The sequence below is a fragment of the Mustela nivalis genome, assembly GCF_964662115.1.
Source record: "Mustela nivalis genome assembly, chromosome: 10".
NCBI classification, from domain to species: Eukaryota; Metazoa; Chordata; class Mammalia; order Carnivora; family Mustelidae; genus Mustela; species Mustela nivalis.
Genome location: NC_139029.1, coordinates 39,601,253 through 39,619,524, shown reverse-complemented (window position 1 = coordinate 39,619,524; position 18,272 = coordinate 39,601,253). Strand labels below are relative to the sequence as shown.

The 18,272-nt window shown below is 44.0% G+C and overlaps 1 protein-coding gene across 3 annotated transcripts in view; it reads left to right on the top strand.

The window, feature by feature from the left end:
* RAB3B (RAB3B, member RAS oncogene family) overlaps positions 1-17,820 on the top strand; it is a 76,220-nt gene extending 58,400 nt beyond the window's left edge. For 2 of the 3 annotated variants that reach the window (XM_082688468.1, XM_082688466.1), the window contains exons 5-6: positions 7,258-7,445; positions 11,815-17,820. In XM_082688468.1, coding sequence (XP_082544594.1) covers positions 7,258-7,445 — 188 coding nt within the window. In that variant the 3' untranslated portion in view covers positions 11,815-17,820. Of the gene's footprint in view, positions 1-7,257 lie in introns of all 3 variants that reach the window. The other variant, XM_082688467.1, reaches the window with a different exon arrangement.
* Positions 17,821-18,272: the final 452 nt, after the last annotated feature.

The window sequence follows — 18,272 nt, the reverse complement described above, 5'->3', positions numbered from 1 at the left end:
CCCAACTGACATTGATAATAACTAACTTTGGTGCAGTGACTATAGTTTACAAGGTGTTTTCACGACAATTTTCTATGATCCTCACTCTTACTTCTAGCCTGGAAGATGCCATTATCATCCGCTCCATTATACTGATGAAGAAGCTGAGTCCACACTCGTGTTTTCTTGCACATAATGAGCTGTGCCACACTTCTGTGTCTTTATTTTTTCATTGAAAGATTATGTAACTTTTCTAAATGAGTCAGGTAACAGGTATTAGGTCCAGTACTCAAACTCAGGCCTTGGACTAAAAATCTTAATGTCCCCATTATATCATCATCCAGTGGTGTTTTTCCAAAAAGCTTGCCATGGTTTCTCATCAAATTTCTACCCTTGGTCACAGTGTTAGTGAGATTTCTTTAGTGATAATATATAACTCAAGTTAGGAACTTAGATAATAAAGGTTTGTTTCTCACAGATGCTAGCTACAAGTCAGCTCTGACTCTGTTCCATATGTCTTCTTACTCTGGGATCCAATCTGAGGTGGCTAAACTAGACAAAGGCTCTTAAATCTTCTATTGGGACTTGGAATGCCCACATCCATTGGCCAAAGCAAGTCAGATGACCAAATCTAATGTCAGTGGAACAGGGATATATTCCTCCCCCAAGTAGGCTCTGCAAGCCATTTGCCAGTGGGAAGGGGAGCCAGATCCTCTAGAGGAAGGCAAGGGAATGATCTGCCACAATCACCTAACACATGATGGACCCAGGGAACACAGGGTTACCTGCCCTTAAGATGCTCATTGGTAGGATACCTCGGTGGTACAGTCAGTTAAGTGTCTGACTCTTGGTTTTGGCTCAGGTCATGATCTCAGGGTCATGAGATCCAGCCCTATATTGGGCTCTGTGCTTGGTGGTGAGTCTGCTTGAGATTCTCTTCCTCTCCCCCTCCCCCATGCTCTAGATAAATAAATGAAATCTTCAAAATAAATAAATAGGGATGCCTGGGTGGCTCAGTAGTTAAGTGTCTGCCTTTGACTCAGGTCATGATTCCAGGGTCCTGGGATAGAGCCCCATGTCGGGTTCCCTACTCCACAGGAAGCTCCTTTACCCTCTCCTACTCCCCCTGCTTGTGTTCCTTCTCTCTCTGTCAAATAAATAAAATCTTACAAATAAATAAATAAATAAAATATTTTAAAATAATATATTCATTGACTAGGGGAACAAAATAATAGAGAGAGAATTTCAACATCCTTTGGGTAGATGGCTTTGCCAGTCCTTAGCCTGTGTGCTGTCATTCTTCACTCTTTTCTCTCTCCTGCAAACATGCCCGTCCCTTGCCCCGGGTTTGACATTTGCAGGCTGGTTTCCCAGGCTCCTGTGACAGTGGCTTCTGTCTGGATTAAGCCAAGGAGAGACACTGGCAAGGCCAAAGGGGCACCTGTATATTCCCACTCCTCCTTCCTCAAGTAGAGGCGGTTGCTCTTCTCTGGCCATGGTTCCAGCTTCTTTTGGCCGTAGTAATGGATTTATTAGTTTGTTTGCAGTTGATGAGCTCTGGTTTCCTCACTATTCTGTCTGCCTCTTTGTTCTTCTATCACCTGTATAACCAATTCCCTCTGGTTTACATGTTAAGAATAATTCCCATTTTCCTGTTGGAATCTGACTGAAACGACTGTGTAAGGTGCCATGAGAGTACAGTGGAAAGGTACATTATATGTTCTGAATGGCAGAGGTGGGGTAGGAAGAGAAAAGGAAGGCTCTTTGCAATCAGTGATTCCACAGGTGAAGAATGAAGGTGATCGGGAATAGGAGCTGGAGAGTAATAACATGAGCAATGACACCAAATAAGACAGTGTCGGCGGGGGGTGGGAAGGTGGGTGAGCCTGGTGGTAGGTACTATGGAGGGCACATATTGCGTGGAGCACTGGGTATGGTGCATAAACAATGAATTCTGGTACACTGAAAAGAAATTTAAAAAATTAAAAAAAAAAAAAAAGGAAGAAGAAAGTGTCAAGAGGTGCCTGGGTGGCTCAATTGGTTAAGTGACTGATTCGGTTTTGGCTCAGGTCATGATCTCAGGGTCCAGGGATCGAGCCCCGTGTTGGGCTCTCTGCTCAGTGGTGAGTCTGCTTCAGGATTCTCTCTCTCCCTCTTGCCCTCCCCCTGCTCTCTCTCTCTCACTAAAACAGATAATCTTTTTTTTTTTTAAGATTTTATTTATTTGACAGAGAGAAAGAGATTACAAGTAGGCAGGGAGGCAGGCAGAGGGCAAGGGCTAAGCAGGGAGCCTGATATGGGACTCAATCCCACTCGATCCCGGGACTCCAGGATCATGACCTGAGCTGAAGGCAGTTGCTTAACCAACTGAGCCACCCAGGCAACCCAAACAAACAGATAATCTTAAAAGAAGAAGTGTCATTGTCTCTAGAGCATTGTGTGAGCCAGGAAGATGAGGTTGGGGAAGTAGGTAGAGGTCAAGACATGCAGGTTCTTGGGTGCTAAGCCAGTGAGGCTGGGTGTTGCATTAATTAGACAGCTGTCAGTCCCAGCTATATAAATCCAAGTCAAAATAGCTCAAATTATACAGACAGAAGCATAGCTGAGCAGAATGGAAGAGAAGGTTTCTGTAAATGAGATGATAAATTCAGGGTGTTGGATGAATGGTCCACATGAAACTCAAAGTTTCTGAACATGAGAACAACTCTGGACAGAAAGGAACACAGTGAGTTCCTTGTCAAATCATCAGTGACTAGAAGGGCATGAGTTGAAAATTGATACATGAGAGAGATGGGAGGTATCAGAGCGAGACAGAAAAGGAATTTGAACATGAAAGTGGAAGAGAGATGTTCTGGGGCAGCATCAGGATGAGGAGCGATGACTTCAGTTGGTCGTGGGTTTTGAGTAGAATTCAGAGGTCCAATTCAGAAGTAGGCAGTGTGTACAAACTCTGTGGGTCTCTGGCAGCTGTCTTTGGACGGGACAGGTAAACATGATCTTGGGGGTGGTAAGGATTATTTCAGATTCATCTAAGATTGGGCCCTATTAAAGAGAGCAGAAATATTGTTCTGAAGCCAATTAGAGGGAGGAAAGGATGGAGGGCTAGTCTGATTAATTGGTTGTCATCTTCCTGACCTCACTAGGCTCTCAGCTCCTGAGAATCCTTATTAATGAACCCGAGGAAAAGGTTACCATCTGGGCCTGCCAATGAAGGGCCTTCCAGAAGTCTGACAGTAATTGGATGGGTGTGCATTTGGGGTGGTTCTGCTAGGAAAAAAGACCCATGAGCTGGCTAGGGCCATGAGCTGCTTATTTGAATCAGAGCTCTGATACCTTGGGTACTTTTGACATGACAGTGACGACATCTCCTTGGCATGACATACGAGCTCTCCATGAGTCTCCACAAGACTTACTGCTTCATCGTTCATCACTTTCGGCTTTCTGCTCTAATGATAGCAAACTGCTGTTCTTTGCCCCATTATCTGTGCTCATGCTGTTTCCCCTGCCTAGTAGGCTACACATGTATGTGCTCACACATACACTCACAATCACCTGTCTTTAGCTGATATCTGCTTAGGAATCACCTTCTCCAAGAAGCCTTCCCTGGCTTCCAGGACAGTTAGGTACCTCCTCTCGTGCCCTGCTAATCCCCTCACTTTTCACCATTCCAGCATTTATCACTGTGCTGTCATCAGTGTGTCTGTTTCCCACACTAGACTAGGATCTCCTTGAGGGCAAGAACTCCTGATTCACCTCAGTGTCCTCGTGCATGTTGAGCTGAGCTCTCATGACCCGCACTGTACATATCCTCTCAAGCACGCCCTCCATGCTCATTCCCAACTCCTTCATTCATCTGTTCAACCAACACTCACCAAGCACCTATTCCTCTGGCTAGTGCTGGGGCTCAGATGAATGACATGATCCCTGCTCCGGGAGCTCCTTGTCAAGTGGACTTCTACCATGCTGGGTAACATGTGCTATAGCAGAGGGAAGCACAGAGGGAAATGAAGGGGCTGTATTTAAGCCGAGTCCTGAAGAATGAGAAGTTAGTTAGGTGAAGAGTTCTGCTCAATGCTAGTCTTAAAGTCTCCCCTCTCCACCAACTTCTGGAAGCCTCTTCCTGCAGCCTCCTCCCCTGCTGTGCTCTGTCTCCCCTGTATTCCAGCACAGCCTCTGGTTTGCTGTACCTGGTTAGTAAATGTTACAGTGTGTTTGGTCACTGTGCCAACTGAGCGAGACAAGGGGACATAAGGGATAGAGCCCTGGCTTATGCCCATCTCCGAGTCTAGGTTTTCCTATCTGTACATTACAAATAACTTCTGCCTTGCCCTACCCTGCTCACCAGGTTTTAAAATTATATTTATGAACTGTTACAGGCTCACCCCATTCCACAGATGAAGAAATAGAGGGTGAGAGAGATTGAACAACTTGCCCGAGGTCACACAGCTAGTAGCTGACAGGGACTATATTCAAATCCAGACTCTATGACTCCTGGGCCTCTTCCCACTGCCCACCTATGCAACATGACATGTCCTTTCCTTAGTGCTAATTCCTCAGAAGGGATTTGTGCTCCTGGCCTTGACCTGTGTCCTCATCTTCATCCATACTGATAGTTAGAGCCTATTTCCTTCTTTACCTGTTTTCCCCTTTCCGAGGCAAGCAACACACTTCCTCCACCTCCCGAAACATTGTCATTTACCAGGAAGTCAATTTTTATGATATTCATTAAGGAAGACATGCTGGGGGGGGGTGGTTCTCTGAGGCTGATGGGGTTTCTGTGGCCCAGATAATGACCCAGTAGCCACCTCCTTCTTTATCACATGGCCACAGTTAGGGCACACTTCTGCTGCTGGCCTTTCTCAGGTTATGAAATGGGCCACAGAGAGGCTGTCAACCAGAGGAGGGCTGGGAAGAGTTGGAAGTGCCTTCAAGCTGAGATGGTGGGGGAAGAAGAACCCTGTCTGTATCTGGGGGCTTCAGCCCTCTCTGTGGACAGTGCACTAATGGGGAGAAGGAGGGAGGAGGAAAGAAGGCCCCTCCTTTGTGGGGAAAGATGATAAAAGGAGAGAAATGGGATGAAGAGGACATGAGAAGAGCAAGGTGAAAGTAGAGAAAAAGCAACTGTCGTTCCAACAGGCAACTCTGGGCAGCAGTTAATCCGTCGTCTTGCTCAATTCTCCCAGTTGCTCTCAGTAGAAAGGTACTGTGGCTATTTCCACGTAACAGCCAAAGAGCCTGAGACTGAGCGGCTAAGTGATTCAGAGAAATAAAGTGACTTGCCCAGATTCAGACACTGTGGTAGTCAAATTAAAGCAAAGGGGGGCAGGGCACCTGGGTGGCTCAATCAGTTAAACATTTGCCTTTGGCTCAGGTCCCAGGTCATGGTCCCAGGGTCTTGGGATTGGGCCCCCCACCTTGGACTCCCGGCTCAGTGGGGAGTCTGCTTCTCCCTCTTCCTCTGCCCCTCCCCCTATTTCTGCACGTGCTGTCTGTCTCCTCTAATAAATAAATAAAGTCTTAAAAAAAAAAAAAAGGCAAGAGGGGACTAAAGGGACTTGTAAGGAGGGGAACATATGGTCAAGGAAGGAAGGAAAGAAATTGAAAGGGAGAAAGAAAAAAAAGAAACAGAGCAAGAGAAGTGGGAGACAGGGCTATGTATGGACACGGAGGCAGCCATATCCAGATCTAAACCCAATTTCCGCTAATATAACTATGTGACCTTGTGTGAGTTATGTAATCTCTTGGAGGCTTCATTTTCTCATTTATAATTTGAAGATGATTATATTTACCCACAGGCTGTTGTGAGGATGAAGTAAGATAGTATTTCCCAAGCTCCTGGCATAGTGTCTGACATTTAGTAGGTGCTTAACAAATATAAAGAATCCCAAGGAGAAAATATGAGGAACATAAGGGAAAAGAAGGAGTGACACGAAAGGGAAGAGAGAAGGTTTTGAGAAGAAAAAAAGATGGGCCTGGAAAGAGAAGAAAGAAGAAGGCAGATGGACAAAAGAGGAGGGAGGAGGCTAGGGTAGGAACATGTAGAGAAGAGCTGCCACCAACCTGGCCAGAATTCCACAGCTGGAAAGCAGCCATATTGTCTGAATCAAGAGGGTCTTTCTTATTTCTCCCAGGACAGCCAAGTTCTGTTCATTGTCCCTGAAAGTGTCATTCAAGATCATAAGGTACAAAACAGACAAGATCTCTCATGCATCAAGTGCAGTCCTCCAGGTGCCTTATGTAGGGTTTGTGTGGAGAGGAAGAGATACAGGGGAATTCTAGGGGGGATCTGTGAAGGAGGAACCTCATGGAGTGGAGATACGCCAGTGAGTTTGGGATGGAAAGGGCAAATGAAACTTTGCTTGTTCAGTGTGGATCTTGGGGTGCCTTCCAGATCCTAGACTAGAGCTTGCCAGGCTGAGATGAGTGGAAGGCAGGGGAAAGAGGAGGAAAAGCCCTGGTCAAAAAGGTCAAAGCCTGGACTTTGTCAAACACTGGTTCCTCTGTTTATCTTGGGCAAGTTGGCTTGTTTCTCTAAGCCACAGTGTCTGCATTAGTGAAATGGAGAAGGTCTGCAGAGGAGACATGAGGATCCGATGAAGTAATGGAGGTGAGAAACACATTGGGAGAATGTGAAGTGCTGTGTACACATATTGAAATATTCACTCTTTCAGAAAACACCTAATGACACCTACTCTGTGTCAGGCACAATGCTATACACTTTACCTGCATTATCTTGTTTAATGAGGTAGGTAAAATTCTCCCCATTTATAAACCAGGGAGTTGATTCATAAAGAGAATTAGGTGACTTGCTGGGGGTAACACAGCTGGCCAATGGTAGAACCAGGATCTAGCTGACTCTACAGCCAGTGCAGGTAACCCTTGCCCTGTGCCACCTCTTTATTTATTTATTTATAAATTTTATTTTAATTTTGTTAAAGGTTTTATTTATATATTTGAGAGAAAGAGTGAGAGGCAGAGAGCATGAGCAGGGGAGGGGCAGAAGGAGAGGGAGAAGCAGACTCCCCACTGAGCAGGAAGCCTGACGTGGAGCTCAATTCCAGGACCCCAGGACCATGACCTGAGTTGAAAGCAGATGCTTCCCTGACTGAGCCACCTCGGGCACCCCTGTATTATCTCTTTAAAGCAGAATCCTCTGCCATGGAATTAGGCCTCCGTGCTTCGCTGCTTTGCACCAGCTATATTAATCTGGAGTTTTCTGGCCATGGGGCATAAAAACGAAGGGAAAAATCCTTACTGTTATCTCTCTTCTCTCCTTAGGGTTTGACTTCTTTGAAGCCAGCGCCAAGGAGAACATCAGTGTGAGGCAGGCCTTCGAGCGCCTGGTAGATGCCATTTGTGACAAGATGTCTGATTCGCTGGACACAGACCCCTCCGTGTTGGGCACCTCCAAGAACACCCGTCTCTCAGACACCCCACCGCTGCTGCAGCAAAACTGCTCATGTTAGGCAAGGCCCACCCTCCTGATCTCCCCTTCTTGTGACCCCACACCCACTCTGCTTCCCCTATTACAGTCGGTCCACCCCCAGCCCCATGCAGGCTGAGTTGCTGCTGTCCTTTGCCTGCAGCAGAGGCAGAAATGTGCCCCTTGAGTTCTCTGTAGATAGTCCCACTAAGAGACACCCAGTCCTAGACTAAGAGCCAGGTCACAGCATGGGTAGAGATTCATTTTACAAAAGAAGACTCTATCTTACAAGGGGGATTCACTTCAGGGACTTGGAAAGCGAGTCTCCTTTCTGTCTTTAAAATAAGATTTCTTCCATTTACCAGAATTTGACACAGCATACTTTGCAGGGCCCACCTGCACAGCTAATCCTATTAAAGTAAACGTCCTCATACACAACATGCTTATTTCCTATCAGGCTCCCTGTGGGGCTTCGTCTCACTGCAAGCCAAGCTTTGACTCTCAAAGCCCTATGCCTGTTACCACGGATGCCCACAGGGCCTCGGGCAGTTGCTGTGGTGACAGGCCAGAGCTAATCTCCAGAGAGCTCAGACTCTCTAATGATGCTGAAGGAGCAAAGGCTGAGTCAGAAATATACTTAAAAGAAAAGATTATTCCCTGCAAAATGTCAAAGGTTCCGACTATATAAAAGAGCAGGAGGGTGAGCTCAAGAAAGACAGAAAGAAAAGAGAAACACAGGCAAGATGAAGGAACAGGTCATGACTTTCTGATTTTGCTGCTTTCCAGCTAGTCTTAACTGTGGGAACTCCATGAAATCGGTCTTTGTTTTTTAGACTCCCAGAATTTGAAATATTTAGAGTTACCTAGTCTGACTAGTCAGTTTCAGTCTTCACATCTCTGGAAAGTGAATGCCAGGCCTCACAACCAAATCTCTTTCTTCTTCTTCTTTTTCTTTTTATTTTCTTTCTCTCTTTTTTTCTTTTAAGAATGTTATTTATTTATTTAGAAAGAAAGAAAGAGCGAGCAGGAGGAACAGATGGAGAGAGAGACCCTCCAGCAGACTCCCTGCTGAGCCCGGGGCCCAACTTGAGATTCTGTCCCACAACCCTGAGATCATGACCTGAGTCAGAATCAAGAGACAGTTGCTTAACTGACTGAGCGACCCCAGGCACCCCACCAAATCTCTTTCTTCTAAAACACCCTTCTAGGCAGGGCTGGGAGCTCATTGTCTATACCACCCTTGGGCAGCTCTCATAATCAGAAAGTTTTCTTTGCTTTAAGCTGAAATCTGTCCCCTGGAAATTCTTCTTTCTCTCCTCACCCCATTTATCCCAGCTCTGCTGTCAGAGACTTCACAGTCCGTGCTTCTTCAACTCCTGTCACCCTCAGATGATTTGAGAAAGAAACCACGACCTCTGCCTTCTCTGAATCAAGTAGTTCTGCTGTTATTTATAATGTCTTCCTACCATTTTTCCCTTTCTTCCCAACCCATCTTTCAGTCACTCCTGAGTAGTTTGACTGGGAAATGTGATTCTAAGCAGGATAAATCTGAGGGGACATGACCCTAACAAAGTTGGGAAAGCTGAACTCAGGTCCCAATCCCAAACTCATTCTCTTGGGAGTGAAATCTTCATTTCTCCTGAAGAGTGGATATGAAACCACTCCGAGTGGAAACTGCTTAACTAAATACCTGAAGGGAAAAACTAAACCAAAATCAAAACCACAAAACCCTCTGATACCAGAAACAAACCGAATGGACTCCAGTTTGTCTAGACATGGCAGAAGTTTGGTTTTTAGCTGAAAGAATGAAATGGAACTAGCAGTGATTCCTGAAAATCTCTCCTTCCAGGCCAGGCCCAAATCCCTATCTTCCCCCTGCACTAACACGCTACCTCAGAAGTTGGTGAGGGAAGAAGGTGTTGGAAGCGTCTCTTCCAAGTTTTCTCTCCATTTCAAATGCCTCTCATTATCCTAGGAAAGTGCATTGACTCACATAGTTCCAGGGACTACCTAAAAGGACCCTCCAGAGTCAGCCCTACGGAGAAGTTGCTTTCTGATGCAATGAACAGGATAGAGCTTTGGACGTTGGAATCAGGAATCCTGGACTCTGGATCAGTCACTCCATCTCTGAGTATTGATTTCCCACGTACAAAATGAGGGTGCTATTTGGGTAATCTTTAAGGTCCCTTCTAGTGCTCATAACTCTCTGATTTTCTTTTTCACCTTCATCATTTCAGTTGATCTGCAGAAAAAAACCAAGAGATGAGGATTATCCCCCCAGTGTCATTGTAGCTAACACTGATGTCATGCTTACTAGACATTGTTCCAAGCACTTTACATGTATTAATTTACTTATCATCTCAACATCTTTGTGAAGGAGGCACTATAATCAACCTCATTTAAATATGAGGAAACTAAGGTATAAAAAGATTCTCTAGCTTGCCTAAGGTCATATAATGAGTAAGCAGTAGAACAGGGGTTCCAATCCAGGCAGTAGGCTCCAACGTTGATGCTCTTACCACATTCTGTACTACATTTTTCATGAATAAACTGTGACCCAAAAAGGTTAAGAACATGGTCAAGATGGTACAGCTGGCAAGTGTGAGAGCCGTGTTAAGATTCAATCCCAAGGACATCAGATTCTAAGTCCACTCGAGAAAAGACTTACGTCTCTTTGTTAACAAATCTCTCAACTATTCAGACTAATCCGAGGAGATGGATGTCTAATGCTTCTGGAAAGTAGTTTCTGAGGCAACCAGGTCCTAAGAGATGGAGCAAAAATTGTCCAGCGTTTCTCAAGTTCAAGTCCCTGTATCAGCCGTTGTCAGGAGGTTCTTACCTAGCCCTCAAGTAGTGCTTTAAGCAGCTGCCTGCTCCAGCAAGGGGACATTTTGCAGGAATGACTTGGTTGACTTCTTTGACCACGGAAGGATGTGATCCCTTTACAGGCAGTGGTTCTAGATGTGCTTTTTACACCGTCAAGTCTATACAGGTCAGGCATAATTACAATTTTCCTGGGCAGTAACACCCATCTGCTCTAGTCCTTGGATTTCAGACTGAGCTCCTACTGACCCTTGGATATTTTAGGACATATATCCAATAATCTTTTGTTTCATATTGGATATCCAGGCAAAGACTGAAATTTTTAAAAATTGTTAAATTCTTTACAACTCAGGAGCCAGTGTAAGCAATTTTCTTCACAACAGATAGAATCGAGAGTCAAATGTAATTGTGGCAAACTCTTCTGCTGGGCAGCAGACAAGCAGAGCTGCTTGCTAGATGGCAGTTCCCCAGCCCTGCTCTGTGACCTTGTTTCTGCCGCGTGGAAGGCAGGAGCTTCTAGCTGATTACGGTGCAATGTTTGTCAATCACAGTAATAGTGCCATTAGCCACCAAGGTTCAAGCTGCAGAGTATGTTAGTAGTAAATTGTCCTGGCTTTCCTTTTGCTTAACAATCCAAATAAAGAATTAAAAATAAAAACAAAAACTCTTGACCTCAAAAGAGGCAAAAGTAGGCCAGATGTGCAATACGGTGTTGTAGCTTTTTACAGAACCTGTTTTAAATGCATATGTATCAGTAAATACAAAGTGATTCGTGACTTACTCTTGTCTCCTCAGTCTGTAGCATTAATTAACTTCTAGGAGCATCAACGGGGTAGAATGGCCAAGGCTTGTCAAATATTAGATCAGGAAGGGAGCTTAGAGAAAATCCTGTCCAGGCTTCTCATTTTACAAAGAGGAAGGTTGAGGTCCAGAGAGGAAAAGGAAATTTCCTAGGGCCACTCTGAAAGTGTATTAGTGATGGAGTCAGGACTTCGTCTTGGATCTCCTCTATGTAGAAATTTATCATGTTTACAGAAATGTATCTACTGTGGGCCTGGTGCTATTAAACACTGGATAAATATATTTGAAAACAAGTGATTCCCTGCCTGCAGGGTACCTATAGTCTAATGGAGGTGCTATTTCTAAAATATTATCCCAATTTGGCAGTCAAGGAAACATAGCCTTGGAAAAGCCAACATATTCAAGTCACTCAGTAATATCATTTAAATTCACTTCTGACTCATGCTCATTCCATTTCTTTATTCGGATTTCTCTCAGATGAAGGGTATATGGAGTGGTGGTAGTGACAGGCTCCAGTGTCCCAGCTGATATTGGTTAATTAATTCTGAGAGTATTTGGTCTCACAATTACTTTGTGACTGCAGCCTGATAATGTCCAGAGAATGATAAGAATATCTGCCAGACTTGACTTTCCTGTTCACATTACCTGCTCCTGCTCCAAAGCTCTTTGCTTGGGTGTCAAGGTTCCTAGAGTGTCTTGAGGAATGTTTGTTTGGTTTGTTTGCTGAGAGTTTTGGGTAAGGAGAAGGAACTACAGTAACCAGTGTCCTGGGATTTCATTGATTTCAGATTCTGCATCTCTACTAAGTTATTCCTGATGACCTGCCACAGTTGGAGGATCAGCCCATGCCTGGGATTGCATGCAAGAGAAGACAGGCCTGTGAGATACAAATACTGTTAAGTGATGTTTTTGAAGGCCTTCATCCCTTATATAAAGTAGGCAAAACTAAAATTTATGCATTCAGATTTATTCAATAAATAAATGTATGTGTCAGGATATAATCAGTGGCAGACTAAATACAAACCTTGTCTTCATGAAGCTTAGAGTCTAGTAGCTTGTGGTTTAGTCTAGACATTGTAAAATACCCAAATATAATTAAAAAGTGCTCTGAAGAAAAGGTACATCATTCTATGAGAATACAACTGGGAAAACTGAATCATTTGTCGAGTTGTTTCAGGAGGCCTAGAAAATCTCCACTGCCTCCCAAGTACCTCTGCTATCCACTGACCATTGCTTTATATTCTTCAAGCTTTCATCCTTTAGTTCAAACCTTTGGTGACTAGTCAACTACAAATCCTCCAGAAAGAGTAAGGGTGAGAGAAACAGTATTTGTACCTGTGAAATATGTTTAGACTGCCTGATTCAGAGTTAACTATTGTCTTCTGAGGGACATAAGGAAACATAGTGATTTGAAACAACAGACATTTGTTATTTCTCATGATTCTGGGGGTTGGTTGGCTGATTCTTCTTCTGGTCTAGAATGATGTCATTCACATGCCTGGAGTCCCAACTGAAATGACTAGGGTGGTTGAGGTGACTCTCCATGTGTTTTCATCTTCCAGAAGACTGCCCAGACTTGCTCACTTGGTGGTAGAAATTTTTCTAGCAGCAAGAGAGGGCAAGCTCCTGTGTAGAAGTACTTCTTCTTGAGCCTCTGTTTGTATTGTGTTTGGTAATGTCCCACTGTCTAATGCAAGTCACATACAAGGGGTGGGGAAATAGGTGCCATCTCTTGATGCAAGGAGCTATAAAATATTGTGGCCATTTTTTCAGCCCACTGAAGGAAGCAACACTAAGCCGTCTGGAACCAAGTCTGAGAAATTTCCCTGGGTCTTAAAACCTGGTATCCCCAAAGAGAAACGTCACAATAGTTTGCAGCAGGGCAATATCACCATTTGTTTAGTTCTCCAAAGGGTCTGCTTTGGAGGAATGAAGACACATCTGTATGGTGTTTTGATGCATATTTCACCATTCATTTGGTTATTTCTTAGCTACTCCCTGAGGGATGAATCTGGCTTCTCATTCTGTGGAATTAACTGTAATAACGATTGTGATTCCCACCTGAGATTCCTGGCTGGAGGCCCAGCAGAAGGATTCAGTGTATGCAGAAAAGATGGCCCAAAGGATAGTTGAGGGGCATCTGGCTGGTTCAGTCGGTAGAGCATGAGACTCTTGATCTCAGGTTTATAAGTTTGAACTGCATGTTGTATGTAGAGATTACTTAAAAATAAAGTCTTTTTAAAAAGAGAACAGTTGGTCCCTCTGTTATAGCTATATTGTCTTCCTTGGAGACCTCATCTGGTCCTGTGGCTTTAGATGCCAAGTCTTTGGTAATGATGTGTATACAGAGTGTCCAGCAGACATCTCCATGTCTACCTTGGAACTCTTAATTCTTAATTCCTTCTCTTTCTTTCCTTTTGTTTCCTTCCTTCCTTCCTTTCTTTCTTTCCCTTTCTTCCTTTCTTTTTTCCTTCCTTCCTTCCTTCCTTCTACCTCTAGCACAAGTCCTGTGAGTCTACTTTTAAAATATATTTCAAATCTGCCTACTTTTCTCCATTTCCATTGCCATGATCTTGGTCCAAGCCACTTGTTTCTCCCCTAGAGAGCTACCGTAGAGTTCATAACCAGTTTCCCTAGTCCACATTTGTTCTCCCACAGTCCATCCTCTACACAGCACAGATCTTTTAAAAATATAAATGCTGGGGTTTACATGAAAAGAAGCCAGAGACTTCAATTACTATTAATTATTAATTATTCAATTATTATTAATAATGGTTATTTTATCAATTCTGTTTCTAGCCCTGAATCTGCCCCTTACTTACTATAGGACCCCTGGTAAATCATTTCTTGTAATAGCTAGCTATGACTTCTCCCCAGAATTTCTTCTGGAAATAGTCATCTCTTCTTTTGTAGCACTACTACTCCTTCATCCAAAACAGGTGATTCTAGTGAAGACTGTCAGTAAAGTGGGCATGTGATCAAGCAAGGCCAATCAGAATTCTTCCCTAGGATTTGGAAAAGAAGAAATTGGAGCTATTTTCTTCCCTTTTGAGTGGGAAATATTATGAAGATGCGTTCTCTAAAATTGTGATGACCTATCCTAAACCTATGTATAGAATAGGAAAAAACAAGGCCATCGTGTAGACAGAGGCAGAGGTATAAGATGGGAAAGTGTGTCCTGTGGCTTTCTCAGCCCTGATTCTGGCTTCTTGAGGTTTGGCAGATCACCTCTTCCTTTGATTCTCTTAGACACTTCAGTGTTTTCAACAAAGTCCCCATTTAGTTTTGCGCATTGGAGTTAGGTTCTTAACACTTAATAACCAAAAATACATTGTCCCCCTTTGCTCCTCAGTTTTCTCCTTAATACATCTGTTTAGCTCCAGAGTACAGTAAGTCTAATTTTTAAACACTGAGTCTTTCAGAAATATTCCATTTCTGTGGACTTTCTGCTGAAGATTTTTGTATAATCTGGAATAAAACTGTTCTTCACCATTTTCTCTTCATGAGCCTGAATAGAGGAGGAAGAGGGATTTCTCAAGGTGAAAACTAGTTGTCCACAAACCCTGATGATAGCACAGAAAAAGGTTCCTGTGGTTAGGTTACTAGTCCACATGCAGACTAGCCTCTCAGGGACCCAGAAGCTAGACAAAACAGCTCACACCTCTGCTGCTTTTTCTCTACATCTCTTCCTAGGTCGACCAACTTAGTGACACCCACCATCTTGACAGAACACCATGGACTGCACTGAGTTGTGTGACATCTTTTTTACCTGCTTCTCCTCTATCATTTTGAAGTGGCCAAACAGCAAATTAGCCAAATAGGAAGTCTCAGGGAGACTTGAATAAGAGTTCTCTTTGTTGGTACAAAATCATGTCATAGAAAGGCTAATGTCTGACAAAGTAAATCAGCAAGTCCCTGAGGGGTGTGATTAAAATACCCAGCTCCCTTCAGATTCTGATGCATCTCTTCCCAAGTTTTACCAATGGGCTGGGATAGGCAACCTTGATTAAGCCACTCCCTATTTCTGGGCTTCAGGAGTTTATACCAGTTAATTTCTGCAGGCCCTCTTGGAGCTAATGCGCTGTGATTTTAGGCCCATTTTCTGTCAGAGCTGCAAGTGGCAAACAGGGTTTTGGCAGAAATATTTTCATTATGAAAGCCTTCTTTCTTCTTGGGTAGGATGAAAACAGTCAAGGCTGTGTGGACCCCTGCCCTCATCACCCAGCAAGGCTTGTGGCCTTGATTTCCCAGGCTTCCAGAAAGCATCTTAGTAATTAAGTGCATGTGATGGTCCACACTTGCTTGTACTAGGCCAGAGGTTCCTAAAGGTAAATAGGAGGGGAGAGGAACAAGAATCTCTGATGATGCTTATTGAGAACAGAGTACAGACAGACATATGGATTTGAGAAGCGATACCAGGCATCCATGTTTAAGAGCCAGATATGTATTCCAATTCAGGGGAGAATTAATTTACCAAGCACTAAACATGTTCCAGGTTGAGCTGGGTAAGATCTTTCTTTTTCTTATTTATTTGTTTGTTTGTTTGTTTGTTTGTTTATTCGACAGAATGAAAGAGACAGCATGAGAGGGAACAGAAGCAGGGCAAGTGGGAGAGGGAGAAGCAGGCTTCCCTCTGAACAGGGAGCCCAAAATGGGGCTCAATCCCAGGATCCTGGGATCATGATCTGAGCCAAAGGCAGATGCTTAATGACTGAGCCACCCAGGTGCCCCTGGGTAAGATCTTTCTGAGGACAGTTGCTGTCATACAGCTGGAAGCCTGGAAACTACAGACTGAGAGATTTGTGCTGAGCTGTCTTCCAGTCCCTCCAAACATCAAGTTACAGAATGAGGACTGAGACAGTAGCACGGTGGAGGGGTTAAGAGCATAAAGTTTGTAGTCCAAGAGATCCAGATTTAATCCTTGGATCTTCATTACTAAATAGTTGTGTGACATTGAGATCATTACTCTTGGAGCCTCAATTACTTCATATATATAAATGGTATAATAATCTGTCTCAAGAGGTTGTTGAGAGGATTAAATTTGGGAATGAGTGTAAAGCCCTTAGTGCAGTGCCGGACACCCATGGTAGATGCGGAACGTAGTGTTGATGATTGTACTACACAAGGTCATTCTAGTTAAGCAGAGTGTCCTGGAGCCTTTGTCAAAAGATGCCCCACTGACGGGTACCTGGTTGGCTCAGTTGGTAAAGCATGTGACTCTCGAGCTTGGGGCATGAGTTTGAGCCCCACATTGAGGGCAGAGTTTACTTTTTAAAAAATGCCCCCCAGTGCTGAGAAAACCAGGATTCCAAAAAACCTGGGTTTGAGTCCTGTGATATACTGTGTAACCTTGGACAAACATATTTTCATCTATAAAATGAGATTAATCATCTTGCCTACTTTGCAAAATAGTTGTGAGAGTCAAAAGTGCATTTTAGAAACTGTGAAGTATTGTGGACATATAAGATGGAGCAAATGTGAGGGGCTGGGAGTAGGCAGCATTCATCCCAGAATGAAACTGGGCATACCCCTCCTGGAGCCATTTCCAAGGGTCCTGTCCAGCTCTACCAACTTTCCCTCCCCCCACCATTTTGGCCCCAGGAACCTAACCTCATGTCACCATGCCTTATACCCAGAAATCTGGTTGGCTAAAGAGAAACTTGCAAAGGCTAAGATCTGCCAAAGAGAATCAGTCAGTGCATGCTGAACAGAGCAGTGAGCTGTGATTGGGGTTGGGGCCCAGGAGGGGCAGACAGTAGAGACCATTTATACTATGATTAGTATATTATAAGAAAAATCATCAATTGTGTGTTCAGTACTTTACAGTTCCCAAAGTACTTTCTCAGTGAAGCTTCAGTGGTCTTTGACACAATCCTGTGATGTGGGTTTTATTATTCCCAGTACTCAGATAAGGAAAACTGAGGCCTGCATCAGTGAAGCAACCTGCTCGAGACTGCATAACAAAGGCAGCAAATGGCTTAGTTGGTCTCAGAACAGGGTAGGATCTGCCCCCAAGGAGTGAGCAGTCCTGATCCTGAACCCGGCCTATTTGGGGGGATTGATGGTAGCCAAAGAGAAAACCTAGGCATCAGTTATGTGTACATCTGGCTTTCTCTCTGCTTGTGGGGAAGAAGGAAGAAGAGAAACACACACTCTCCTCACCACCCCTATACCCTTAATGCAATTAAACTTAGAACAGAGGCTTTCCTCATATCATGGGGCCAGAGGGTGATGGTCTCAGCAGTTACACAGAGAAATGTCACCTTACTCAATTTGCACACCACTTTCAACTCCCCAGTTGCTCTTTCTAATTTATTCAACCAGGGACTGGTCTGGTCTCATGCCAGCCTAGGAGATGTGCCATAATAGGAGAGCAGAGTTCCTCAGGAGGAGCAATTAGCAAAAATTGGAGTTCTCCCTCTATGGGACTAAGCAGAGAAAGGAATAATAATGCTCACATCTCTCCCCATAAGATTCTAGCTAAGCAGATGTTTTCAGGCTTTTTAACAATTATTATCCCTGTGTCTGTATACTGAAAGCTATTCTCAGTGATACATGAAATGTTAAGTGGTATTGTGAGTTTCTACAAATGCAAAGATACACACACACACACACACACACACACACACGTATACACAGTAACAGAAGGGAAGATCCCATTTGCAAATATCTGCAGTGTCTCCCTGTTCTGTGTTGACATGTTTTATTAATAAAAACTGGCTTGTATTAATGTATCTCCTATCCTTATTGTAATGGCAATGATGGTATGTGCATTAAAGTTCATCTGAACTATACATCATTTATGGAGTGACTCTTCCCTGGGCTTGTGCTACGAACTTTGAGGGTAGCCTTCTGAGATCTTAGAAAGAAACTGGAAAAACGGGTCCAGCACCAATGCAATGGAAGCCACGGTACAAGGCAGTATTCAAGTTCATGATGGACAAGGCAAGTTCATGACAGACTCAGGATAGGGAAAAATCAGGGTGGTTATAACCGTTGGGATGGCTTCAGGGAAAGACTGGCACTGCAAGAGATCAGGGACAGCCAGTCAGTTTGCACTTCTGGGGATCCCGTGGCTCCTGGCTGTACACGGGCTGTTGTAGAGAATGCAGAGAATCCCAAGGAGCAGTGTGTACCCCAACAAAGGGTTAAGCTCTACTGCTGGACAACGCTAGAAGCAAGTCTGCCAAGCTGGAGAGAAAGTGGTGAGCCCACCAGAAAATGAAAGAAAATGCAGACAGAATTG